The following is a 27,557-nucleotide window of genomic DNA, read 5'->3' as shown; positions in this document are numbered from 1 at the left end:
AGAGAAGCATCAATTTGGTCAAAGGGATTCACACAATATTGGAAAGATAAAATTAGGAAGGAGTGTGTTTGTAGGAGGGGGAAACCAGCTACGAGCAAAACATATTTGAATTTCAACGCTGTGCGTTTCAAGGGTTAGCACGTGCAAACAAGATTGTGAATTTTGGGTAATTTTTGGGTTCACTTACCGACCAAACCTGATCTTTTCTTGTTTTGAACTGGCAGAGGATTTTCCTTGGACTTGGTCCTTTCGGTAAACTGGTTGAGGACTCGTGACATCATGGCTTAGGTAATATGCATTGAATGCCAACCTGGCGCGCCAAACCGTCGTCAAACCAAATTCTCAAAGATTCCAAGATCTTTTCTGACTTGGCTTCCTCTCATACTTAAACTACATGTACATGCTACATTTAACAGGAATTGGATCCACTCCTGATCAGGAGATCAGGATCCTCCTGACCCATTAACACGAATTGTTGAATTAAAATTCAACAAGAAGCTTTTCTAAAGGTTATAATAATTGTAGACGTTGGATCAAAATCTAACGGTCCGTGTTAGTGGATCAGGAGGATCCTGATCTCCTACTCAGGAGAGGATCCAATTCCCATTTAACACATGTTTGCACGATTATTTGTATTATTTCTGTAATAGGAGTAACGTTAGGTAGATCAAATTTATTGATCAATTTTGCAAGTAAAATTATGTGTAAGAAAAAGCACATCAATCAATACTCAAAGAAGAATCTTATCTCTATTATAAAGATAATATAAATATATAGTGAAAGTTGCATTTTTATTAAACTCCCCCAAACTCGATTACTCATTGCATATTTATTAAACTTCCCCAAAGTCGATTACTCATTCCTAACGTGTATTTCTAATCATAAATCTCAGCCATGCGAGATTTTTTTAGTGTGCTCAGAATATGGGGTGATACATTGTGGGTCACTATACAAATGGTAAGATACTTGTATTAAAAAATTAACAACTTAAAAATAAAACATCTCACCACTTATATAATAACACATAATGTACCACCTGTGTTTATGACAGAATAAAATTTCTCTCAAAACTCAACTTTCATGCTCACCTTAATTAACCACGTGTGTTTTTCTGTAGGAAATAAAATACCTTCTATATACTCTGTTTTAGACTTTAGTAGCCCAATTGACATAAAAGGTGTTTATCTTTACCGTTTTAGTCTAATAATGAAGAGTTACGAGTGGTTAATAAATAGTTTAATTATTTATAAACAATTAAAATTACTTATGATATCAAGTAGGTTATTATCACGTGAAGTCCAATAATTATACGTGTTTCACATCACTCAATTGTTGTATCCGCGCATGAAATTTAAAATTTTATCATACGTGATGAAAGTATTAAGAGTATAAATCTATCATAAAAAATAGTTGAGTTAACTTTCTCTAATATTAATTTTATAATTAAATCTCAATTTTATTCATGATATCAAAACCTAACAATGTATTATTCTATATTACGAATCCATTCAATATATATCCCTATCATTACACTGAATCCAGTTGACATATATCCTTCTGTTGCTTCGGTGTCTCTCGGAAATGACTTGGCTACTGAAGAATTCAGCAGCCAAGTCCAGTTCGGTGTCTCTCACTGTCCATACCGCTTCTAGTTTCTGGTATTGGTGGAAACCCCTCTTATACTTTGACCTTCCCCTCCCTCGCACATGAAATGCTACTGCTACCCAATTAATTAATTATTGCACCTCTGACTTTCGTAGTTGTTCAACCTATATAAACAGTTCCTCCCATTTGCCTTTTTCATTCACAGATTGAGTCGGAACGTTTCCCACATCTTCCTTATTAGCTACTTACGCAGACAAGTCAGAACTCAGAAGAGAAAGTTCATATTTTACATATATATATCATCATCATAATGAGTTACAGTTCGGAAGAAAGCGGGAGTACTCCATGCAGCACATCAAACAGAAAACTCAAGGGGGTGCGCCAACGAAAATGGGGCAAGTGGGTGTCCGAAATCCGAGTTCCGGGGACCCGAGACCGGCTTTGGTTAGGCAGCTTCTCCACCGCAGAGGCGGCAGCGGTGGCTCGAGACGTTGGGTATTATTGCTTGCGTCGACCTTCCAAGTTGGAAGGCCTTAACTTCCCGTTGATGTTACCGTCTTGTGTGAGGGATGATATGTCGCCCAGGTCGGTGCAGAAGGAAACTTCCGATGTTGGCATGGCAGTGGATGCTCAGCTGATTGCCAACAAGTCCCCGCCGCCGCAGCCAGCTGGAACTGGAAGCAATGCGGTTGAGACGACTGAGTTTTGGGAAAATGGTTATGTGGGAGAGACTTCGACTTCTACTTCTACTTCTATGAGCAGCTGGGGAGGAGGACATGGGTTTGGCAATGGCGGTGATCATCAGGGGTGCTTGAGCATTTCCGTTGAAGATTATGATCTCTAAATCTAATTATTAAGTGTCGTCAGTCAAAGTTATACGGTTTTTTATTTTTTTTTATTACAAATGACATTCTGTGCTGGTTTACGGAACAAATTTGAATTCGGGACGCTGTATGATGGTAGAGAAAGATCCTAACCATCAGATCAACCCATCATCGCTTGTAACTATGATTTTGGTCCATGGAAGTTTTAGCAGTGTTAGCATAAAGTTAATAACTAGAACTATGCACGTGTTTGTGGGTAGATTTGGTAGCACTGTAGGTCCATGGAAGTTTTAGCAGTGTTAGCATAAAGTTAATAACTAGAACTATGCACGTGTTTGTGGGTAGATTTGGTAGCACTGTATCACACTCACCGTAAGACTAAGTCTAGCTATGCCAAAAAATGGAAACAGACTGGTTATGATTTACAATACGACTTTAACCTCCTAAAAAAGGACTGGAGTTGCATCATTTTAATATTGAAAAAGACGTAAGCTGAATTTGAGACCTCGTTATAAGGAGAGAAAGAAAAATAAATCTAGACTTTCGCGTGAATTCATTGAATTGTTTGAATGTACAAATAATAAACAAATCTTGAAAAAAGAGGAAAACAAATCCAGAATTTCGTATGAATTCATTTAATCAGCTGAATTACTTGAATGTACAAATAATGAACAAGTCATGTTTCGATTACTTTGTTGAATTCAGCGATCCTCTATGGAAAAAGGCAAGTGTATGTTGAGATGTAAGCTGCATACAAGCTTAAAGTGGACCTGCAGATGACAATCCTGCAGAAAGAAGTGAAGAGAACTCTGAAATCGAAGAAGTGAAGAACTTGCTATTTTTAGCAAGTAGCCGTTTGGTTTAAAATGTGCAACGGCTAAGTTTCTGTTTTTAGAACTCTTACAGCTGGGTTCTTATCTGGTTTTTTAATTGTACTGTGTTCTCCATCTTCTTCCAAGTGGATGGATGATATCCTCCAATGTCAATTAATGACTGGAGAAGAGGTCCTAGGTTCCTAGAGTATAGGTTCTGTTTTGTGATCTGAAAAGGTCTGATATAGTCCTTGTAATGTTTTAAGTTTTTTGGCTGTATTGAAATGAACACAGACTCTTGATTTCTCAACTCTCTCTCTCTCGAAGAACTTCAGTTTTTTCTAAAAGTCTATGATTCAAGATTCAATCTTTAACAAAGATTAATCGAAATATACAATGCCTGGTACCATTTCAAACATGGTATCAGAGCTACTGGTCTGATTCCGAAGAAGGGAGTAAAGCTGTGAGTGAGGTTCCTCCTAGAACAAGATCCCAGAAGGGATAAAGGTGGTTCCTTTATTGGTTGTTTCACTGATACTCACTAAGAAAATGGTGGGATCAGGTTCTTCCAGTGGAGACTTACGAACTCCACAGTTCGATGGTGCAAACTACGATTTTTGGGCTGTCAAGATGGAAACTATCCTCATAGCGCATGATCTATGGGATGTAGTGGAACTCGGTGTACAAGTTCAGCAGATTTCTGAAGAGGAAGAAGGTTCTGGAGAGGAGGGTAGCGAGGCTGAGCAAATTCCAGTGGAACCACCAACCATCTCCAGAGAGGACAGAATCAAAAATGCCAAGGCGTTGAGTCTTATACAAGGAGCTATAACAGATGAGCTTTTTCCTCGTATCAGAAATGAAAAGACTGCAAAAGGGGCTTGGGACATTCTGAGAAGAGAGTTCAGAGGAGATAAAAAGGTAAGAGCTGTGAAACTTCAAGCTGTTAGAGCTGACTTTGAATATATGAGAATGACAGATAGTGAAAACCTAGATGACTATTTGGGTAGGTTTTTTGGAATTGTGAATAACCTGAAGTCTCTTGGTGAAGATGTGACTGAACAAAGAATTGTGCAGAAATTATTGATGAGTCTAAGTAGGAGGTATAAATCCATTGTGTCTATTATTGAGGAGACTCGAGATCTGGATGTTATTAGAGTGGAAGAAGTTATTGCATCTGTCAAAGTATATGATAAAAGGGAAGACTTACATGATGAAAGGGATAGATTGACAGGAACTGAGAGGGCTTTTAGTAGCCTCAGAGTTGGAAACAATCAGGTCACTGGCACTTACAAAGGTTCTCAGAGTAGGTCAAATCAAAAGTGGCAGAGACAAAACAAGAAGGGATCAAACTGGTCTCCGAGTGGAAGATGGAGTAACAATCCAGGAGGTAATTGGAATAACAGATTCAATTCACAGAACAAGCAAGGGAGTAGTAGTCAAAGTTCTGTGAAACCACAGTGTCAAGTGTGCCAGAAATTTCATTTTGGTGTGTGCAGATACAAAGGAAAACCAAAATGTGGAAAGTGCAATCGTTTTGGTCATATTGCAAAGGACTGTGATGGTCACAAGCAAGTTGCTCACTGTGCAAAGGAAGAAGAAGTAACTACAGGAACCATGTTTTATGCCTGTCACTCATCAACTGTGCAAGATAGATGTGTGTGGTTTGTGGACAGTGCTTGCAGCAACCACATGACATCACAAGAGTCTACTTTGATAAATCTTGACAGATCTGTGACTTGTAAAGTTAAAATGGGTACTGGTGATCTTGTACAAGCAACTGGAAAAGGTACTTTAGTGGTTGAAACTCAGCGTGGGAAAAGGTATATAAATGAAGTTTTGCTGGTTCCTGGCTTGGATGAAAACTTACTAAGTGTAGGTCAAATGATGGAGCATGGCTACTATGTCCTATTTGGGGGTAATATGGCAGTGATCTTTGATGACAACAGTCTTAATAATGTTGTGGCAAAGGTGATTATGGCAGGAAATCGATGTTTTCCTCTCTCACTGGAATCCATAACTCTTGCAGCAAGGAAAGCTTCTATGGTTGAGGATTCATGGATATGGCACAGAAGACTTGGACATTTGAACTTTAACAGTATGAAAAAGATGCAGCCGAAGGAAATGGTGTTTGGACTACCTGTTTTGACAGAAATAAGAGATGTGTGTGAAGGTTGTGTATCTGGCAAGCATCACACAGAATCCTTTGACAAAGGAAAAGCTTGGAGAGCAAGCTGCCCACTTGAACTGGTACATACAGATTTGTGTGGACCTATGCAAAATGAGTCCATTGGAGGAAATAGATACTTCATCACATTCATTGATGATTTCTCAAGAATGTGCTGGGTATACTTTCTCAGAAACAAATCTGACACCTTCAATGTGTTCAAGAAATTCAAAGTGTTTGTTGAACTGCAAAGTGGATTCAGTTTAAAGAAGCTAAGGAGTGATAGAGGTGGTGAATACACCTCAAATGAGTTTCTAGATTACTGTGCAAGCATGGGAATGGAGAGGCAACTGACTATTGCCTACTCTCCTCAGCAGAATGGAGTTGCTGAGAGAAAGAATAGATCGATTGGTGAAATGGCAAGGTCTATGATGGTTGAGAAAGGAATGCCTATAGAGTTATGGGCAGAAGCTGTAAGCACAGCAGTATACCTTCAAAATAGATGTTTTACAACATCTGTTCTAGACAAAACTCCTTTTGAAGCATTCACAGGTAGAAAACCTGGAATCAAGCACCTGAAAGTCTTTGGCTGTGTATGCTATACTCATGTTTCTTCACATCTGAGACACAAGTTTGATGAAAAGTCCAGGAAAGGAGTGTTCATGGGATATGGGAGCTGTGAAAAAGGATATAGAGTATATGATCTGCAATCTAAAAAGATAGTACTCTCAAGAAGTGTAATCTTCAATGAAAAACAGTCATGGAATTGGAAAAATGATCAAGTGGAGTCTACTTCAACTCACTTCAATCTTGAAGGGTTTAACTATGAAGAAGAAGGTAGAGAGGAACAAACTGATGATTTCCAGAATAACAGTGCTGGAAGTTCTCATTCAAACACTGTTGTTCATGAGGCAGTTGAGGAGAATGGTGGAAATCACAGTCAAGGCTCCACACCAAGCTCCACTCCAGTGAAATTGAAAACTCTATAAGATATATATGCAAGGTGTCACATGTGCATTATAGAACCTGAGACTTATTCAGAAGCAGCAAGTGATTTAGCTTGGCAAGAAGCTATGAATGCAGAATTGGAAATGATTGAGAAAAACAATACTTGGGAACTTGTTGAGAGACCTGCTGATAAACCTGTTATAGGTGTGAAATGGGTGTTTAAAACAAAATTGAATCTGGATGGAACAGTGCAAAAACACAAAGCTAAACTTGTAGCAAAGGGGTATGCACAGAAACCAGGGATTGACTACAATGAAACTTTTGCACTTGTGGCAAGATTAGACACAATTCGAACTCTCATTGCTTTAGCAGCACAAAAGGGATGGAAGCTGTTTCAATTGGATGTTAAATCTGCGTTTCTGAATGGTGTGCTTGATGAAGAAGTGTATGTTGAGCAGCCTGAAGGTTTTGAGTTGGGAAATGCAGGTCAAAAAGTCTACAGGTTAAGGAAGGCTTTATATGGACTTAAACAGGCACCCAGAGCCTAGTACAGTGAAATTGATGCCTATCTCTCTCTGTGTAAATTCAAAAGAAGCACAAGTGAAGCCACTCTATACACAAGATCTGATGATGAAGGAGGATTGATAATTGTCTCAATATATGTTGATGACATTATCTATACTGGAAGCAGTGACAAGATGATTTGTGAGTTCAAAAGGGATATGATGCAGAAATATGAAATGTCAGATCTTGGTCTCCTGCATCACTTCCTTGGTATGGGGATATTACAAACTGATCAAGGTGTATTTATTCATCAAAGTAAGTATGCCAAATCTCTACTTGAGAAATTTGGGCTAGAAGATTGCAAACCTGTGTCCATTCCCTTATCTACTGGTGAAAAACTTAAAAAGGTGGATGTGAGTGAGTTGGCAGATGAAGGGCTTTACAGAAAAATAGTTGGAAGCTTGCTGTACTTAACAGCAACTAGACCTGACCTTATGTATGCTGCAAGTTTGTTATCAAGGTTTATGAATGGACCAACTAAGAAGCATCTGGGAGTGGCAAGAAGGGTACTGAGATATGTGCAAGGGACCCTAAACTATGGCATTGAATATGTGAAAGACAAGTTTGCAATCCTTATTGGTTTCTGTGATGCAGATTGGGCAGGCAGTGAAGATGATAGCAGAAGCACTTCTGGCTATGCTTTCAGTTTTGGCAGTGGGGTATTTTCTTGGGCCTCTGTGAAACAAAGCACAGTTGCACTGTCAACAGCTGAAGCTGAGTATGTTTCAGCAGCTGAGGCAACTGCACAGTCAATTTGGTTGAGATTTGTTCTTGATGACTTTGGAGAAATGCAAACTGAGGCAACACTTTTATTTTGTGACAACATGTCAGCAATTTCTATGGTCAGAAACCCTGTATTTCATCAGAGAACTAGACATATAAACAGGCGATATCATTTCATAAGGGAAGCTCTGCAAGAAGGGATGATCAATGTGCAGTTCTGCAGAAGTGAAGAACAACTTGCAGACATATTTACAAAAGCCTTGCCAAAAGATAGATTTAATCAGTTGAGATTGAGACTTGAGTGAAGCCAGTAAGCAGCTTAGGAGAGGTTGTTGAGATGTAAGCTGCATACAAGCTTAAAGTGGACCTGCAGATGACAATCCTGCAGAAAGAAGTGAAGAGAACTCTGAAATCGAAGAAGTGAAGAACTTGCTATTTTTAGCAAGTAGCCGTTTGGTTTAAAATGTGCAACGGCTAAGTTTCTGTTTTTAGAACTCTTACAGCTGGGTTCTTATCTGGTTTTTTAATTGTACTGTGTTCTCCATCTTCTTCCAAGTGGATGGATGATATCCTCCAATGTCAATTAATGACTGGAGAAGAGGTCTTAGGTTCCTAGAGTATAGGTTCTGTTTTGTGATCTGAAAAGGTCTGATATAGTCCTTGTAATGTTTTAAGTTTTTTGGCTGTATTGAAATGAACACAGACTCTTGATTTCTCAACTGTCTCTTTCTCGAAGAACTTCAGTTTTTTCTAAAAGTCTATGATTCAAGATTCAATCTTTAACAAAGATTAATCGAAATATACAATGCCTGGTACCATTTCAAACAGTGTCATATGATGATTTGGAACCCAATTAATTAGCACTTCAATAAATTTTATGGTGAATTTCTAAACCACGTTTTAGTGCTGCAAATTGAGCATATATTTTAAATCCAACAGAAACCCTAGAAAATGGTGCGATTCTTTGTGCAACCGGTGACACCAAATGACAACTATTAACAAAAACGCGATAAACTAACATAGAAATCATTTATACTATCAGTGGTGCCACTAAAACAATATATTAGTTTCTTTCCTTGTTAGGCACCTTCTCCACAAAGTGACAATAATTGTTTCTTTCCTCTTTCTGGGTTAAAACTACAAATGTTTTTCTTTAGAAATAACTTAAGCATCATTCATAAGATAGTACAAAGATGCCCAGACGAACTAATCATCACTCAAAAATGAAAATTCTGAAACAAATGTCATACTTGATAAGAAGAAGCGCATGTTTGGATCGATGTTTCGCCGGAACATAGCTTTTGATAATCAAATCTTACCCGTAACACTGAAGGGTACGTAATATTGAAGGTGGACCCTAAACTAATAATAAAATGAAAAACCCAAAAATTAACTACGCGAAAAATTTGAATAGGAAAAAGCACAATCTAAATACATGAAGAAAATGTTTACCATATGGTTGTTACTTGTTACAATGAAGAAAGAACGGATGAGAGGCTTGGCACCTTATCTCATCCCGGTGAAATGGGAGGAGGCCGGTTAAACTGAAGAATAAATGAGAGGGGATACGGGTGGACTCCTGGGAGAAAGTTGGTGGAGTTGGCGTCGACATGCGCTTTGACCTGGTGGTGGCGGCGGCGCGGCAAGAGAGCTGAGTAAGGAGGGAGGGGGGAAGAGAAAGAGAGAGAGAGAGAGAGAGAGAGAGAGAGAGAGAGTCGTGCGTTTTGGGGTTTCTTAATTTGAACGCTGGGCTTCAATTTCGGTCTCCTCATCATCCAACGGTAACAAGTAAGTGGCCCGGAAAATGCACCCTTTTTTTGGGTATTTTATTTCACCCTTGAAGTGAAGGTGACGTTTATTATTTTATTATTATTAGTAGATGAGTTTAGTTTTGAGATATTTTACTGTAAATAAATATAAATTTTAAAATTTAAACTTATTTAATAATAACAAGTAGAATGATAGGCATCATCACTTTTTAAATGGTCAGCAAAAATGCATCTTTTTTTTTTTGAAAATATTTTTGCTCGCACCTCCAAACTTTCAAGTGATAGATAAATATTTCAATGTGCCAGAAATATGGTTTAATATACTATGTCAAAAGTAAATTGATAAAAAAAAAAAAAAAAAAAAAAACCTGTATGAGTTTACAAATAAGTTGAACTACCCTCTATATGCTAGTTAATTTTAGGATGGAATCCAACTTTTTCAGACACCATGTAAAAGAAGGCTAGTTCAATGTATTAACCAAAAGTGCCTTCATTGACTTACAAAACGTAACTTTATACAAAAAAACAAAACTTTTTATTCTACAATCAAAGCAAACATATGGAAAGTTGATTCTTCTATACAACCAATTACAAAATTTTCAGCCAAGGAACTTGGGATATAGTTGACTTCCCAACAATTAGACCCTCTCTTTCCCTTTCTTTGCATACAATTTGTCAGATTGATGTGCATTTGCAAGCATATTAACTACCGACATAAAACCTCCATTTGTACAAAAGGAGCACCGATGGAAACCTTGGGAGGTTTGAGCTAGCTGTACGTAGAGGAGGAAGAGACAATTAAGGCAAGGAAAGTAAGCTAATTTTGGTAAACTCAACTTTGATGTTTATGTGGTTTCTGAGTTTGCAGCTGTATGGTTTGTTATTAGATTTCATGTCAGCGCTCCTCTTGCGATGAAGGTTAAACCTTTGACGCCGGTGAATGTTCATGTAGTTCGCCATGGAGGATTCAAATGAATGAAAATCTCTAGGACTTTAGCCTTAAGATATTTTTAGAGGAGTAAATTTTGTTGCGAATCAACTGATAGGTTTAAAGCATACGCTTTCTTGGAGTTGTATTTGGCTTAATTCTCTTACTCGTGGTGCAAAAAATGCCTTACACTTTGATAACCTTTGCAATGTTGCCCTAAGAACGTTCTATTTGTTTTTTTTTTTTAGTTTCCAAAAAAAAAAAAAAAAAAGCGAAATAACCAAGTGAAAAGAACAGGTGTCCTGACCGTGGTGCTACATTTCATCACCAAATAGCAAATTTGGAGCAGCACACACTCATGCAGGAAAATCCAAAAATCCTTCCATCCGTCACTAGTACAAGAGCTTGCCACCAACACGTGCCCTCCTTGCATGTAATGATATTGGTACTGAAATTGATCATCATCTCTGCCACTACCACTGCCCACCGTATTATTTCAAACTCATCAAGTTCTCTCTCTCTCTCTCTCTGGATCTTATCTCTTCCTATCTGAATTTGATCGGTCACATTTTGGACCAGCATCGGTTACAAAACAAAAAAGAAACAAAGCTGTTGTGTGTTTAACTAGGGTTAATCAAGGCTGTTTGGTGAACCGAACCGATGGATTTGTTTATCTCGGTGCTGAATTGGGTGGTGCCACCGGCAAGTTTAGTGATGCTGGCGTTTGCTTGGCCAGCGTTGACCTTCATCAGTGGTTGTGAGTGGGTTTACAATTTGTTCAACAGTGAAATTGTCGAAGATAAGGTGGTTATAATTACAGGAGCTTCTTCTGGCATAGGAGAGGTAATTATAAGTCCCCTATTTCCAATAAAATGTATGCATTAATTTTGAAGTTCATCCTGTTTCAAACGAAGTTTTAAATAATCGGTTTTTGTGAAAATATCGACAATATGATATTTAATATTGATATCGCTAACCGTCGATGAATATGTGGTTCAAAACGTGAAATTTTTTACTCTGAAACTTTGTAGCAAATGTTTATCACCTAATAATGCATGTATATTGCATATTAACTTTCTAAAACACAGTTAACCTTACAAGTATATGATAAGTAAGAGGATACAATGCAGGAAACAGATACGTTGGTAGTTTGATAAAAGTGGTTATGTGTGTGTGTGTGTGTGTGTGTAAAGCATAAAAGTTGTAATTGCAGCAAATTGCATATGAATATGCAAAGAGGAGGGCGAATATTGTACTAGTGGCACGAAGAGAGAACAGACTGCGAGTGATCAGTGAGAATGCAAGGCTTATAGGTGCAAAGCATGTCATGATTATAGCTGCAGATGTTGTCAAGGAAGAGGAATGCAGGAGATTTATCAGTGAAACAATAAGCTTCCATGGCCGAGGTATGCGCCACCTAAATTTTTCTGGGAGAAAATTTGTTATTTAGAAAGCCATAATTTTAAAAACAAAAGTTTTACACTTGAAATAACAAATGGGTCATAAGCATTACTGAGTGGTCTGCAGATTTATACAATTTTGTGTACATTTGTATATTATTATTTATTTGTTTGTTTAAAGAATGCAATTGTTCATGACTTCTAATTATCCATTTTGGCAAAGAACCCTATCGATAAACTTCATCGCTAGTCAGACGGCAGGCTGGGGCCTAGTGCCTAGGCAGGTGCCTTGGAGGATTTAAGTAAATCAATTATATTTTGTGTAAATAAGTGTCTGTTATACTTAAAATATATATAATTACATCATAAACTACAAAATAGAATGAAATATATATTATGAAGTATTGGAACAAAAAATGAATGGTTTATAGTAAGTGGAAGAATGAATAGTGGTATTTGTTTTATGTTAATTGCCTACTAAGCTGAAAACAACAATTCTGCAGTTGCACTCTTATGATTTTTTATAATTACAAACTAAATTAATAGGTAATTCTTTCATGGTCTCTCCATGGGATGAATTTTGTGCCTTCAGTGGTGCCATGATGTTAGTTATGATTATAAAGTAGTTATTTTGATTTGTCTCTGATTTTGCAGTGGATCACCTTGTAAATACAGTAAGTCTAGGACACACATTCTACTTCGAGGAAGTTACAGACACGTCTGTCTTTCCCCATTTGTTGGTAAGTATTGCAAAGTTGCATGATTAGAAGTCCAAATGTTTGCACTAAAATTCTAAAGCAAATTGCTCTTCCTTATGTGGAAAATTATCTATCGATGAGATATTGTGGTTTTGAATATCTTTGTTCTCAGGATATAAATTTCTGGGGGAATGTATATCCAACGTATGTTGCTCTTCCTTACCTACGTCAAACCAATGGAAAGATCATTGTTAATGCATCAGTTGAGAGCTGGTTACCTCTACCGAGAATGAGTTTATATGCTGTGAGTATATATTACTCAATCAAACATTTCATTTTACTTTCGGAAAATTGGTCAAGTACATTAACATTTCAAAATGAGAAATATACATGGAACTAGAATTGTATATATTTCATCCACAAATTAGAATAATCCAGTGCTTAGGATGCATTCCATGATCCACCAAATTTCCTTGACAAACTTATCTAGGACAAATTTTTGTAGTCGAAGTAACTACGTTGAAGACCTAGCAATTGTCAATTTATTACTATCCTTTTGTTGTGTTTGAATCACTAGGCAGCAAAGGCAGCTCTGGTTAACTTTTATGAGACCTTGAGATTAGAAGTAAACCATGAGGTAGGGATAACAATTGCAACTCACGGATGGATTGAAAATGAGATGACAAGAGGCAAGTTCATGCTAGAGGAAGGCGCCGAAATGCAATGGAAAGAAGAAAGGGAGGTACTGGTTGGTCGGTGGCTTTGATATTTCATTATGTTAGCCCAATGAGGCATGCGCCATTGCTAGTTGCTCTGGTTTTCAAACCCAGAGCATGACAGATTAAGAAACAGTACTTCAGATGTGCTATATATCAATGAAATATATTTATATTGTTGTAGGTACATGTGATCGGTGGGCCTGTGGAAGATTTTGCCAGGTTGATTGTAGCTGGGGCTTGTCGAGGAGATTCGTACGTTAAGTATCCAAGCTGGTATGACATATTCCTGCTGTACAGGGTGTTTGTGCCTAACACCCTGCATTGGACATTCCGCCTCATTCTTCCAACGCACGGTGGAGGGAGGACTTCCCTTGTGGGCACCGGGAGGCCTATTTCTGAAGGCTATGGAAGGCCTTTGTTGGAAGGCACTCCTCCAAGGAGATTTGTTGGTCCCAACACAATTTCCCAACAGAGTCCCTCGCGTCCGCTAAAAATGGAATGAAATTTATAGCATTTCTGGGAAAGTAGTTATGTTAGTAGCCTCTTCTAAGAAATTATGGTTGTTGAACTTGTGTTTTAGCCGCGCGCGGAGATTTTGAACTGTTAAACAAAGTTATTGCATTCGATATGTAGTTCATGTAATAATCCCTTCAGTGTTAACAAATTTCATAGAGAATCCCCTGTGAACATGTGGCCTTAGGAATATTCTAAACAGTTTTAGTACTTTTCACGTTGTCAGATTAATAGGTCATGCAGTGTTTTTGAAAGAGTCATTGGTTGATCACCCGAGAATGAGGCCACATAATACTGGGTTTTGGGATAACTTTGGGATTTTTTTATTTTTTATTTTATTTTTTAACAAACGATATTATCTATATTAAGAAGAGAAGATGGGTGTAGCCTCACAATAGGCTATCAATAATGTGGTTTAAACTTGTATTTGGACGAGAATCGAACTTAAGACCTCTCACTTACAACTAAAGAGGAATACCAACTTCGAGATTCTATAATCTAAACCAATTGATCCATATCTGCTGCTAAGGTATAAGAGGAATGTATGGTTACTGAAATGTATTCTCATCACTTTTACTAAGCGTTTTGACACGTCATTTTGATTTTGTGGTAAAGGTAGTCTCATAATTAGGTCTCATTTAGTAGCTCGTATAAGGGATCGGAACGGATAAGTAATACGGACCTGGGTGTTTGGTGCAACTATGTAAAAAATAGTTGATGAATTGGCTTGCCAACATGCATTGGATATGGAACGAGACAGGTTAACATATGGGCAAAACAAGGCTAGAGATAAAGCAAATGTGAGAGAAAGAGAGTTGAATCAGCAAGAAAGGCAAGAGGAGAAGGATCGAGAGATCATGTCTCGACACCTCGATGGTGAATCTCCTAATTCAAAACGTTTTTGGAGAAGTGAAAAAAATTGCATCATGACAAGGTTTCCTTGGAAGATGAGGAAGTTCCATACACTGAAGACGGACCAAGCCACACTGATTTTATCACCTAGCTTAAAACTAATTATATTTGTTGTAATGCTATGACTTTTCATTGTATTTAAAATTATTTATTGGAATTAGACTTTAATTATATTTGTTGTAATGTCCACATTCATTAAAAAATTAAAACATATATTTATGAACACTAATCGCCTTTGCCCTTGCCGTTTTTCTTTCCAAACGAGTGAACTTGCACAAGGGCAATCCCAGTTTTACAGTGAATTGTAAAAACAATATTATTGTCCTTACCCTTCAATTCCCATTGCTCTCGACCAACTGGTGGAGATGCTCTTATTAAATAGGATTTCAAGTTGAATTCGGGGTTCCACACATAAATTTACCAGCAATTAAGGCATTTACCCAGTTTGAAGTAAGATTTACAAGGCCTGCTACAAGGGGGTACTAAAATTTTGTGATTTTCCACCGTCGTCGATCAAATACAGGGGACTTACAGCCGAAGACCTTCTCTTTACCCGATTGTGGCTTCTCTTTACCAGATTGTGGCGCCATGCTGCTTGAATGGAAGTAGCTGCCAGTAACTCCTCCCGCGAGTTTGGCATGTCCTTGTTGAAATGCCACCAAAATTTAGAGACTAGAGTCTTCAAGTCGTTGGCCATTAGAGCAAATGCTTCCACTTTTGTGTGTGACTTAACAATTCTGGTAGAGATGGGTATGTCAGAAAAGGAGGTACACTTTGATGCCCAATCTAGCAATTCTTCGCCACAGAAATCGCTTTTCGTAAGACAGCGAGTTCTTAATGCCAATCCACTTGATCTTTCAATACCGTTATTAGATGTATAAGTCCATACGATGCCTTGCGTGATGAACAACATCTTGTCAAGTAGTTCTCCCTCTCGAATCATATAACTATCTTCATTATATGTAACTGGCTTAAGATTCTCACAAATTACCTTCAATACTTGTTCATCGACAGTTTGCAGCATAGGCACCTATATGCATTAGGTACAAACACAGATAATAAATTAATCAAATCACTTGTCACGAGCGATAGCATTAATGAAAGGCTATTTAGACATGCTTGTAAGGGCGTCTACCCGTATTAGAAACTGCATCACCAAGTGTGTCAGATTGCGTCTAAATAGTATTACTCGTATCATTATACATATATACTCGTACGGTCAGCCAGCCTTGAGAATTTATTGTGGGAGAATTATAGCCTTGTTATTGGCCCTAGTTTCCTGATAGAAATTAAGAGGAACATAGAACTTACTTTCTTTAGCATGGCCAAGCAGAGATGGTACTTGATGTTGTTCTTATGTTCCAATGGAAGAATAGAGAGCATATTCACCACATGAATTTCTTTGTTTTTTTCAAGCTTTCGTTGTAAGTTTTCCATGAACACCGCCTTCAGTTCCTTGGGGAGGCCATTCCTAGATAACCATAATTCTATTTCTAGATCTTTCATTTTCATCTTCTGTCTTAGCTTCTCTGATCTTGTAGTTGACAACTGCATATACGTCTATTCCACGACAAGAGAAAGGTACTTCATCAGTTCGTTAGTATTATGCAAAACTTCATTTTATGGAATCAGGATCAATAACACAATGTTGTGTCACAATGTGGTTAGAAGAAAGGGACTCAATCGGTGTTACAATATGAGTCGGAGAAAAAATGAACGACACCAGTAAATTTATTTCTCCGATAAGGGGTTAAATCATGTTTATAGACTCATCACCCTACCAACATAATCCTTCAGTAGAAGTAGCCATTTCTGGTAGAAACTCAAACGGATATAGCATTTGATCACTTATATGCATCAGACATATATATATATATATATATATATATTTTTTTTTTTTTTTCCAGGACAAAAAGTGATAATTCTAGATATATATCCAACACCAACCTGTAAATTTCCAATGAGATATAAGAATAGTAGCAAGCCAATTATGGAAATAGAAACGGCAAAGAGGTTTTCCCATGCATAGGTACTAGTCTGCAGGTTTTGACCAAGAGAACTGCAAAATTGAAGTCGAGCAAATATTTAAAAGATAACATATATATCTGAATCTCTAATTTCAAAATGCTCAAAGTAAGAACATATCACTTGCCGAGCAAGTAATTACTTGTTTATGCATTTGCTTGTTTTCTGTTTCTGTTAATTTTCTTTTTGTTTTCTACTCAGTTTAATATACATTTATGCAAGATCAAATCATTTTATATATATGTGCAAACCTTAGATTTCTCAGACCCCACCAGAAACATTTCAAGAACTTTTGTGGATAATCTTGCAACCCCAACACATCAGATTGAATGGCTTCAAGAAATATGCCAAAATCAAACACTGTTGCATTTGGTTGATTTATAGGGCATAATTCATTTAGAAACGTCACATTTCCATACGAAATGTCATCACAGTGAAAAGTACTAGGTTTGCATCTAGTTTTTGCACAAGCATACTGCCAGCAGGCCGTTACTCGTTGAACAGAAAAAAAGTACCAAAAGGCTCCGAGTACCTAAAAATAACACCAAGTACGTACTAAATTAATTAATTAGTCACCGGACTATAGCTACTTTAGTTTAAAGCAAATTTTAACGCTCAAGTAGTTAACCAAATATAAATTATACAGGACGGAAGCTTACATGACTAGCAAGGATGTAGAGAAAGAAATTGAATACACCTTTAACCCATATCTCTACGCTAGGATTCTTGTTGAGATTTTTGCACGATAAGTAGATGCGAAGAACCCGTGGCACATATTGCAATAGAACAAGAGAGCTTAGAAACTTCCTTGTATTCAAAGAACCTGAGCCCCTCATTTTTGAAAAGAAAATCAAAATTACTACCTGCAGATGTTACATTAATAAAGTAAGACAACAGTTAGTTAACTTGTAGCACATGTTCGATCAGTTAATCCATTGACTTGCCTTCAAAATATATCAATATATAGGTAGTTAACAAGCAGAAAACATTAATTCAAGAAGGCGATCTCTTTCTTACTTGTGGAAGGGGAAGAATACATAAAATGTCAATCGGGATGGATGACTGCAAAATCTTCTTGCCAAGTACCGAACCACCCATTCGTTTCAAAGAAACTGTATCAGACTTTACTTTTGATGCCCCAGAATATGCGTCAACTTCAGAGAGCACTAGTGTTCTAGTTTGAAAAATAATGTGGACTACATAAGATAGGTCGGTCATTGATCGTAACATAAGAGCGGCTGTCTGCAAAGTTTTGTCCAATTGAAGACACTTGCCATCCCGATTGATGTGTGGAATGTAAAAGAACAAAGGATCCAACGAGACTGCCAAAACGCATGATATAATGAATATTATGTTCCACATTGGATCGAACGACCCTTGTGGATGAAGAATGTGACACACCCCGACCGAGATCGGAGTGTGCTGGCCGTCACTCAAAGGTGACGTAGCCATGTGCACGTGCGGAAGCTAGTAAAGTAGTAATATAAAAGTACGAATGATTCAAAACTAGCATACGAGGTAATAATATAAGTGCTAGTAAGTGATATACAAAATCAGAGCAGGTCTAAAGCAGTCCAAACAAAAACGATAACAGTGGTACGCCCGAAGGCGACCCTACAATGTGGAGTGTCTGTCAGAACGCCGAAAAGCTCTCAAGGGAAACCACCGCAACGGCTAAGCAACTAGAACCTGGAGGGGCGCAAAACAAAAGCGTGAGTGGGCAAAAACAAAGCTCTTTGAAAACCATTTAGCAAAATACTATCTAACCCCTCGCCGTAAAACCTGTATACTTCCCAGAAAATAAACATATAAACGTATGTATAGATATACCAAACATGCTCAAGGGTATAACAATCCTGCTCAAGATATGCCATGTCTAAGCCTCATAATGAAATGCAAGTGCTCAGGTATAAATCACATCAATAACATAACATCTGGCAGCCGGAGTCACCTAACGTGACCTGTACGGCTGCATATAGAGCTCAAATCTCAACTCAATCACTGAACCTGCCCACGAGTCGGAACCACCTAAAGTGGTCTGTACGACAGGCCTGGGTGTAACATATATATACGCTCTAGTGCTACGATCACGTGAAGGCTGTGCGAATAATCGCGGGTCACCTACGAGTCGGAACCACCTACTGTGGTCTGTACGACAGGCCTATGCACCTAGCTTGGATCCAAGCTGAGCGTATGGTGCGGGAGGTGAACAACACGTGAAGGACTGTGCCCTACTCTGGGCGGGAGCACTAACACCGGGGGTGCAGGTTATGAGCTCTCTAAGCATCTCTAACCACTATTTAATGCAATCGTTAAAGAACGCTTACCTGGCATTTACCTATGCCTCCACAGCACCCACATATAAATATATATGACATATGCATAATTGAATATATAATTAAACGTGTATGCCACTACTCATGCATAACCACCAATTATATATAAAAGAAATGGCATATAACGAAGCATTTATACTAATTTCTGGGAATTAATATGTATATAGGTATATACGGAAAACAAAAGCCCACTCACTGGTATGTAGAAGGGTCGTAGCCCCCCTGCCTCGCGTGTGCACGCTCGTCCTCGGGGTACGTGTCACCTAAATGCGAAACAACTATAAAAACGTTAACTTTAAAGCACATAACTAACTTCTCACAATAACTTCTCATACATTGCTCAAAATGGACAAATGAATATACCAACGTGATCTACACAACCTCAAGATCACGCCCATATTTTTAGAAAAATTTTTGGACCACGCACTGCACACTGACGGCGTCAGTTGACGCCGTCAGGAATATTCCGTCAACTAACGGAATATTCCGTCAGACTTAACCCTTGCCGTCAGGAATATTCCGTTAAACTTAACGGAATATTCCTGCTTCTTCTCCGGCCAGTCCCCGACGCCGGCGCCGTCGCCGTCGCCGGCACCGTCGCCGGAAAACCTGTAAAACGCTATAACTCTCTCGTTTTTCCACCTTTTTCCACGTTTCTTGCACCAAATTAAAGCCCTAAACTAGTAGAACATGTCCCAACAAGTTTTAAGGGCTAAAACCACGAGATTATACCTGTCCAAAAACTCCAAGCTCGGCCAACCTCGAACCAGGCCTTCCCGACGTCCAAAATCGTCCAACGAGCTACTCCGACGCTCCTGGGAACCTCACAAACACAACCACGAGCTCAGAAAACCCAAAAACTTAATGTACAAACTTTGCATGAACAGTACTCCAAACGGACATCGTCGAAACGACGTGAAAACGATGTGTTTCTCACCTGAAAAGGGTATGGCTGAGCTCGCCTCGACCTCACGAGCTCAAATATATCCTTGGTTTCCTCGATCCGTGAACATTCGAGTGGGTGTGTGTTGGTCCGTACGTTTTAGGAAGAAGAAGAAGGATAGAGGGCTCGGGGAAGAGAGAGAAGACAGAGGGAGAGAGAGAAGGCAGTGTCTGTGTGTGTGTGGGAGTGTGTGAGGTTCCAAACACATGCCACAACACACTAAACAACCCACAACGTGACAAAAACGAACTAGGGGCAAAATCGTAATTTTATACGTACATTTTCGATAATTCCGGGACGGGACGTCACAACCTTCCCACCTTAAAAGAATTTTGTCCCGAAATTCAAAACAATAAAGCAGCAACCCCCCTAGTAGTCAAAGAACAATCGAGGGTACAAATCCCTCATCCGATCCTCTGTCTCCCACGTAGCTTCTTCGACTGAATGGTTTCTCCACAAAACCTTCACCAAATTCACTGTCTTGTTCCTCAGAACCTTCTCTTTCCAATCTAGTATCGTCACCGGCTCCTCGTCGTACGTCAAATCTGGATTAATCTCAAGTGGTTGAGGAGGTATCACATGAGATGGATCAGCAACATAGTGTCGGAGCATAGACACGTGAAAAACATTATGCACTCTAGCCAACTCCGGAGGCAACTCCAACCTGTAAGCTACCTCACCAACTCGTTCTGTGACCACGTATGGTCCGATGTACCTGGGACTCAACTTCCCCTTCTTTCTGAACCGCACAACACCTCTCCACGGTGAAAGCTTCAGAAATACCCAATCTCCGACCTCATATGTTCTGTCCGTAGCATGCCGATCCGCTAGACTCTTCTGCCTGTCCTGAGCTGCTTTCAGGTTAGACTTGATCACCTGAACGTTCTGAGTAGTCTCCTCAACAATCTCTGGACCTACTAAGACTCTTTCCCCAACCTCTGACCAACACAACGGTGTGCGACAAGCTCTGCCATACAAGGCCTCAAATGGCGCCATGCCAATGCTCGAATGAAAACTGTTGTTGTAAGCAAATTCCATCAAATCTAACCGCTGGTGCCAAGCGTCACCAAACTGCAACACCGAAGCTCGCAGCATATCTTCCAGGGTCTGAATAGTTCTCTCTGACTGCCCATCGGTCTGTGGATGATATGCCGTACTATAAAGTAATCTCGTGCCCAAAGCTTCCTGGAAAGCTACCCAAAACTTCGATGTAAATCGTGGATCTCGATCCGAAATAATGCTCACAGGGACACCGTGGTACTTCACAACCTTCGAGATAAACAACTCCGCTAAACGGCTCAAAGAATACTTCTCTCTCACTGGAACAAAATGAGCCGACTTAGTGAGTCGATCAACGATCACCCAAATGCCGTCAAAGCCATTTTGTGTACGCGGCAACTTGTACACAAAATCCATGGTGATATTTTCCCATTTCCACTCGGGAACGGGAAGCGGCTGCAACAACCCAAACGGCTTCTTCCTTTCTGCTTTAACTTGCTGACAAACAGCACATCGGCTCACATACTCGGCTATCTCCCTCTTCATACCCGGCCAATAATAAAATGGTCGAATGGTATGATACATTTTCGTAGCTCCTGGATGCATAGCGTAAGCCGAGATATGTGCTTCATCGAGAATTTCTTTCTTCAACTCCACACTCTTAGGCACGAACATTCTACCTTCTAGCATCAACATGCCATCCGAATCACGAACTCTGAGGTCTCGCCTCTTTCCTTGATCTCGAGCTTGAATAAGTTCTTGAGTTTCCTGATCAGCTACTTGGGCTTCAAGCACCCGATCAACAAGTATCGGCCTAACTTGGAAATTAGCAAGTAATGCCACATCTCGATCTTCGGCTTCTAGCCTTACTCCCGTAGTACGCAAGTCCACCAAAAGAGGAACACGACTAGCGTACAACGCGTTAATACGGCCCTGTGACTTCCTGCTAAGTGCATCAGCCACTACGTTCGCACGACCAGGATGATAATCGATCGTGCAATCGTAATCGCTGAGCAACTCCAACCACCTCCGCTGACGAAGATTAAGTTCTTTCTGAGTAAAAAGATACTGGAGACTCTTGTGATCTGTAAAGATCCTCACTTTTCCCCGTAAAGATAGTGTCTCCACAACTTCAACGCAAAGATGATAGCAGCCAACTCCAAATCATGTGTAGGGTAATTCATCTCATGGGGTTTCAACTGCCGCGAAGCATAAGCAATCACCCTACCATGCTGCATCAATACACATCCCAGACCATTCAAGGAAGCATCGCTATAAACCTCGAAATCACCGCTATCGTCTGGGAGTGCCAAAACAGGTGCATGAGTGAGACAATGCTTCAACCGCTGGAAACTCTGCTCACACCTATCATCCCACTCAAATTTAACATTCTTCCTCGTTAACCTCGTCAGTGGTAAGGCGATCACCGAAAAATCCTTAACGAATCTCCGATAATACCCTGCCAATCCAAGGAAACTTCTCACCTCGGTGACGGTTCGCGGTTGCTCCCAACTCTCTACCGCTGCAACCTTCTGAGGGTCAACCAAAATACCCTGAGCAGAAATGACGTGTCCCAAGAACGCAACTTGGTCTAACCAGAACTGGCACTTGCTAAACTTAGCATATAACTGGTGTTCCCTCAACCTTTTCAACACCAAAGTAAGATGTCGAACATGCTCCGCTTTCGACTTAGAATACACCAGAATATCGTCAATGAAGACAATGACAAATCTATCCAAGTAAGGCTGGAATACTCGGTTCATCAAATCCATAAAGGCGGCTGGTGCATTCGTCAACCCAAATGGCATAACCAGAAACTCGTAATGACCATAACGAGTCCTGAACGCCGTCTTAGGGACATCATCCCTACTGATCTTCAGCTGATAGTAACCAGACCTCAAGTTTATCTTAGAGAACACACAAGCACCTCTCAGCTGATCGAACAAATCATCGATACGAGGCAATGGATAACGGTTTTTAATTGTCACCCGATTGAGTTGCCTGTAGTCGATGCACAGCCTCAAAGTTCCATCCTTCTTCCTCACAAACAACACTAGAGCGCCCCAAGGCGAAGTACTAGGCTGGATAAATCCCTTATCCACTAACTCTTGCAGCTGAACTTTCAATTCCCTCAACTCCGCGGGAGCCATACGATAAGGAGTTAAAGAAATAGGATTTGTACCTGGAATCAACTCAATGGTGAACTCTACGTCTCGATCTGGGGGTAACCCAGGTAAATCCTCGGGAAATACATCTGGGAAGTGTCTGACCACTCTCACATCCTCAACTCTGTTAGAAACAGTTTCATCTAGCACTACGTGAGCCAGATACCCCTGACAGCCTTTAGATAACAACTTTTTCGCTCGCAGCGCCGAAATAACGCCATGTCTCACCCCACTCTGCTCACCCACGAAAGTAACCACAGGTAGTCCAGGTCGGTGAAACGTAACTACTTTCCCGTAACAGTCAATGTTGGCACGATAGAAGTGCAACCAATCCGTGCCCAGAATCACATCAAAGTCCACAATATCTAACGGAATAAGATCGGCTGACAAAGCAACTCCCTCTACGATTACTGAACATCCTGGGTACACACAATCTACGACACAACTCTCTCCTCTAGGCATAACGACCTCTAAATCATACCCTAGAGGTGTGGGGCGAGGTTGCGTTACTTGAGCAAAAGTATGAGAAATTACGGAATGTGTAGCTCCACAATCAATTAAGACTCTAGCAAAACAACCAAGAATGTTCAACGTACCCATAATCAAGTCTGGGTTGTTCTGAGCGTCCTGCAGAGAAATATTGTGAAGACGCCCCTGTCCCTGCTGACGCCCGCCGCGGCCTCGGCTCGCCTGAACGCCGCGTCCCTGAGCACCACGCCCCTGACTGGGCTGGCCTGACTGTCTCGAAGACCCTGCACTGCTAGTGGCAATCTCTCCATGTTGATACTGTCCTCCCTGATACCACTGTGAACCACCCGCTGGAGCTGGAGGATACGGTATATAGCCGCCTGAATACTGGGGATAGCCACCCTGGGGATAAGGATCCTGTGGGTACTGATACTGCCCCGGAGCATAAGGAACAGCATCACCCTGATAGTGGTAAGTACCACCTCGACCCGTCTGGCCGTAGCTACCAGTACCCTGAATCTGCTGGAGTGGTGCAGGTGGTGGCATAAAGGTCTGCTGTGGTTTCTGCTGCTGCTGACCTTGGGGACAATTCGCCGCTCTATGTCCCACCTGTCCACACGTGAAGCAACCATTGCTACCACGTCTACACTCGCCGAAATGCCGGTTGTTACACCTGCGGCAAATAGGGGCTCTACCTCGACCACCATCGCCCTGCCTCTGGCCTCTAGCGCCACCGGAAAATCTGCCTCCACGACCCTGTCCAGTGGCACTGAAGCCACCACTCGAAGAACTAGAACTAGCTCCACCTCTCTTGAAGTTCTGAGTCTGACGGGGCCCGAGCGATGCCTGACCTTTGCCTTTATCATCTTTCTTCTGGTTGCCGTCCTTCTCTTCATCCGTATCGCTCGACATATTCTCGGAATCCTCGATCCTCAACAGTATCTCATAGAAGTCCCGGTAAGTCTCGCTGTGGACCGTAGACGCCATCGAACGCCACTTCTTCCTGGTGCCCAGACGGAAAAGACGGAGCATCTCCGCCGGATTACCAGCGACATCAGGGTGGTAACGAGACAAGTCCGTAAACTTGCGATAGTACTCATTCGCTGACATCTTCCGCTGTTTCAGTTCGGAAAACTCTTGTTTCTTTCTATCGATGTACTCAGGGGGAACATACATCCTCCTAAACAACCCCGTAAAAACATTCCAATCAATCCTCTGATCCGGAGTCAACCTACGAAGCTCCTGCTCCCACCAAGCTGCCGACTCCGTATCTAGAAACCAAGCGGTCGTCTCGACCCACCTCTCCATAGGCAAGTTCCCCTGATTATGCAGCACCCGGAAAGTCTTCTCTATGTGTTCTAGCCAGCGCTCTGCGCTCTCGGGTCCCTCACTGCCCTTAAACTTATCCAGCTTCAAATTGTATATAGTCTCTAGAGGAGTCCTCTGGGGAGGGCGCATCACTGCCTGAAGGGCTGTAGCAAAAGCTTCCCCCAACTGAGTAATATCGGGGAAACTAGGCTCAGAAGAGCGACGGGGTTCCCGACGAGGTGGCATAGTTCTGACAGAAGACACCAAATTCATTAGAATACTCACAAGGACACAGGACTGCCAAACCTAGGCTCTGATACCAAACTGACACACCCCGACCGAGATCGGAGTGTGCTGGCCGTCACTCAAAGGTGACGTAGCCATGTGCACGTGCGGAAGCTAGTAAAGTAGTAATATAAAAGTACGAATGATTCAAAACTAGCATACGAGGTAATAATATAAGTGCTAGTAAGTGATATACAAAATCAGAGCAGGTCTAAAGCAGTCCAAACAAAAACGATAACAGTGGTACGCCCGAAGGCGACCCTACAATGTGGAGTGTCTGTCAGAACGCCGAAAAGCTCTCAAGGGAAACCACCGCAACGGCTAAGCAACTAGAACCTGGAGGGGCGCAAAACAAAAGCGTGAGTGGGCAAAAACAAAGCTCTTTGAAAACCATTTAGCAAAATACTATCTAACCCCTCGCCGTAAAACCTGTATACTTCCCAGAAAATAAACATATAAACGTATGTATAGATATACCAAACATGCTCAAGGGTATAACAATCCTGCTCAAGATATGCCATGTCTAAGCCTCATAATGAAATGCAAGTGCTCAGGTATAAATCACATCAATAACATAACATCTGGCAGCCGGAGTCACCTAACGTGACCTGTACGGCTGCATATAGAGCTCAAATCTCAACTCAATCACTGAACCTGCCCACGAGTCGGAACCACCTAAAGTGGTCTGTACGACAGGCTTGGGTGTAACATATATATACGCTCTAGTGCTACGATCACGTGAAGGCTGTGCGAATAATCGCGGGTCACCTACGAGTCGGAACCACCTACTGTGGTCTGTACGACAGGCCTATGCACCTAGCTTGGATCCAAGCTGAGCGTATGGTGCGGGAGGTGAACAACACGTGAAGGACTGTGCCCTACTCTGGGCGGGAGCACTAACACCGGGGGTGCAGGTTATGAGCTCTCTAAGCATCTCTAACCACTATTTAATGCAATCGTTAAAGAACGCTTACCTGGCACTTACCTATGCCTCCACAGCACCCACATATAAATATATATGACATATGCATAATTGAATATATAATTAAACGTGTATGCCACTACTCATGCATAACCACCAATTATATATAAAAGAAATGGCATATAACGAAGCATTTATACTAATTTCTGGGAATTAATATGTATATAGGTATATACGGAAAACAAAAGCCCACTCACTGGTATGTAGAAGGGTCGTAGCCCCCCTGCCTCGCGTGTGCACGCTCGTCCTCGGGGTACGTGTCACCTAAATGCGAAACAACTATAAAAACGTTAACTTTAAAGCACATAACTAACTTCTCACAATAACTTCTCATACATTGCTCAAAATGGACAAATGAATATACCAACGTGATCTACACAACCTCAAGATCACGCCCATATTTTTAGAAAAATTTTTGGACCACGCACTGCACACTGACGGCGTCAGTTGACGCCGTCAGGAATATTCCGTCAACTAACGGAATATTCCGTCAGACTTAACCCTTGCCGTCAGGAATATTCCGTTAAACTTAACGGAATATTCCTGCTTCTTCTCCGGCCAGTCCCCGACGCCGGCGCCGTCGCCGTCGCCGGCACCGTCGCCGGAAAACCTGTAAAACGCTATAACTCTCTCGTTTTTCCACCTTTTTCCACGTTTCTTGCACCAAATTAAAGCCCTAAACTAGTAGAACATGTCCCAACAAGTTTTAAGGGCTAAAACCACGAGATTATACCTGTCCAAAAACTCCAAGCTCGGCCAACCTCGAACCAGGCCTTCCCGACGTCCAAAATCGTCCAACGAGCTACTCCGACGCTCCTGGGAACCTCACAAACACAACCACGAGCTCAGAAAACCCAAAAACTTAATGTACAAACTTTGCATGAACAGTACTCCAAACGGACATCGTCGAAACGACGTGAAAACGATGTGTTTCTCACCTGAAAAGGGTATGGCTGAGCTCGCCTCGACCTCACGAGCTCAAATATATCCTTGGTTTCCTCGATCCGTGAACATTCGAGTGGGTGTGTGTTGGTCCGTACGTTTTAGGAAGAAGAAGAAGGATAGAGGGCTCGGGGAAGAGAGAGAAGACAGAGGGAGTGAGAGAAGGCAGTGTCTGTGTGTGTGTGGGAGTGTGTGAGGTTCCAAACACATGCCACAACACACCAAACAACCCACAACGTGACAAAAACGAACTAGGGGCAAAATCGTAATTTTATACGTACATTTTCGATAATTCCGGGACGGGACGTCACAGAATGTCCTTGATTAATACTGGCCAATATTTTTTACTCCGGCTATGACTATGTTCTTCATCGAATAATTTCACTGCAGCTTTTCCATTTGCAGCAGCATCTAAACTCCAAGTAGGTTCTGGAATCCTGAAGAAGACACGCCAAAGGTTGAAAAATTGCACTCATAATATTCTTGATACGAAATAAATTCAGAAGTAAAAAAAAAAAGTAAAAT

At 40.8% G+C, this 27,557-nt stretch overlaps 3 protein-coding genes, 1 long non-coding RNA gene and 1 pseudogene across 4 annotated transcripts; 2 read left to right on the top strand and 3 right to left on the bottom strand.

The window, feature by feature from the left end:
* Nucleotides 1-1,825: 1,825 nt before the first annotated feature.
* Nucleotides 1,826-2,643, top strand: LOC137716811 (ethylene-responsive transcription factor ERF019 pseudogene; annotated as a pseudogene).
* Nucleotides 2,644-10,772: 8,129 nt separating this feature from the next.
* On the top strand, nt 10,773-13,841 carry LOC137718810 (11-beta-hydroxysteroid dehydrogenase B-like). Its single transcript, XM_068458347.2, has 6 exons — nt 10,773-11,180; nt 11,551-11,743; nt 12,392-12,477; nt 12,608-12,739; nt 13,013-13,177; nt 13,336-13,841. Exons 1-6 carry the CDS (start codon nt 10,998-11,000, stop codon nt 13,654-13,656), a joined length of 1,080 nt encoding a protein of 359 aa, XP_068314448.2. The 5' UTR covers nt 10,773-10,997; the 3' UTR covers nt 13,657-13,841.
* Nucleotides 13,842-15,048: 1,207 nt separating this feature from the next.
* Nucleotides 15,049-18,056, bottom strand: LOC137717186 (cyclic nucleotide-gated ion channel 1-like). The gene is made up of 6 exons (XM_068456486.2): nt 17,622-18,056; nt 17,264-17,467; nt 16,856-17,136; nt 16,527-16,638; nt 15,891-16,139; nt 15,049-15,609 (listed from the first exon to the last, which is right to left on the bottom strand). The coding sequence occupies exons 1-6, from the start codon at nt 18,054-18,056 to the stop codon at nt 15,049-15,051; spliced, it is 1,842 nt and encodes a 613-aa protein (XP_068312587.2).
* Nucleotides 18,057-19,132: 1,076 nt separating this feature from the next.
* Nucleotides 19,133-25,084, bottom strand: LOC148694600 (uncharacterized). The gene is made up of 2 exons (XM_088698098.1): nt 23,644-25,084; nt 19,133-19,203 (listed from the first exon to the last, which is right to left on the bottom strand). The coding sequence occupies exons 1-2, from the start codon at nt 25,067-25,069 to the stop codon at nt 19,133-19,135; spliced, it is 1,497 nt and encodes a 498-aa protein (XP_088554224.1). The 5' UTR covers nt 25,070-25,084.
* Nucleotides 25,085-25,277: 193 nt separating this feature from the next.
* On the bottom strand, nt 25,278-26,362 carry LOC148694599 (uncharacterized). Its single transcript, XR_015965242.1, has 2 exons — nt 26,288-26,362; nt 25,278-25,444 (listed from the first exon to the last, which is right to left on the bottom strand). It is a non-coding gene; the product is annotated as an uncharacterized LOC148694599 (long non-coding RNA).
* Between the last annotated feature and the right edge of the window lie 1,195 nt (nt 26,363-27,557).

This window comes from Pyrus communis, chromosome 8 (genome assembly GCF_041283825.1).
Source record: "Pyrus communis isolate YQ-2024b chromosome 8, ASM4128382v1, whole genome shotgun sequence".
NCBI classification, from domain to species: domain Eukaryota; kingdom Viridiplantae; phylum Streptophyta; class Magnoliopsida; order Rosales; family Rosaceae; genus Pyrus; species Pyrus communis.
Note: the sequence above shows the minus strand (reverse complement) of the source record. Positions and strands in the feature narration are given on the sequence as shown.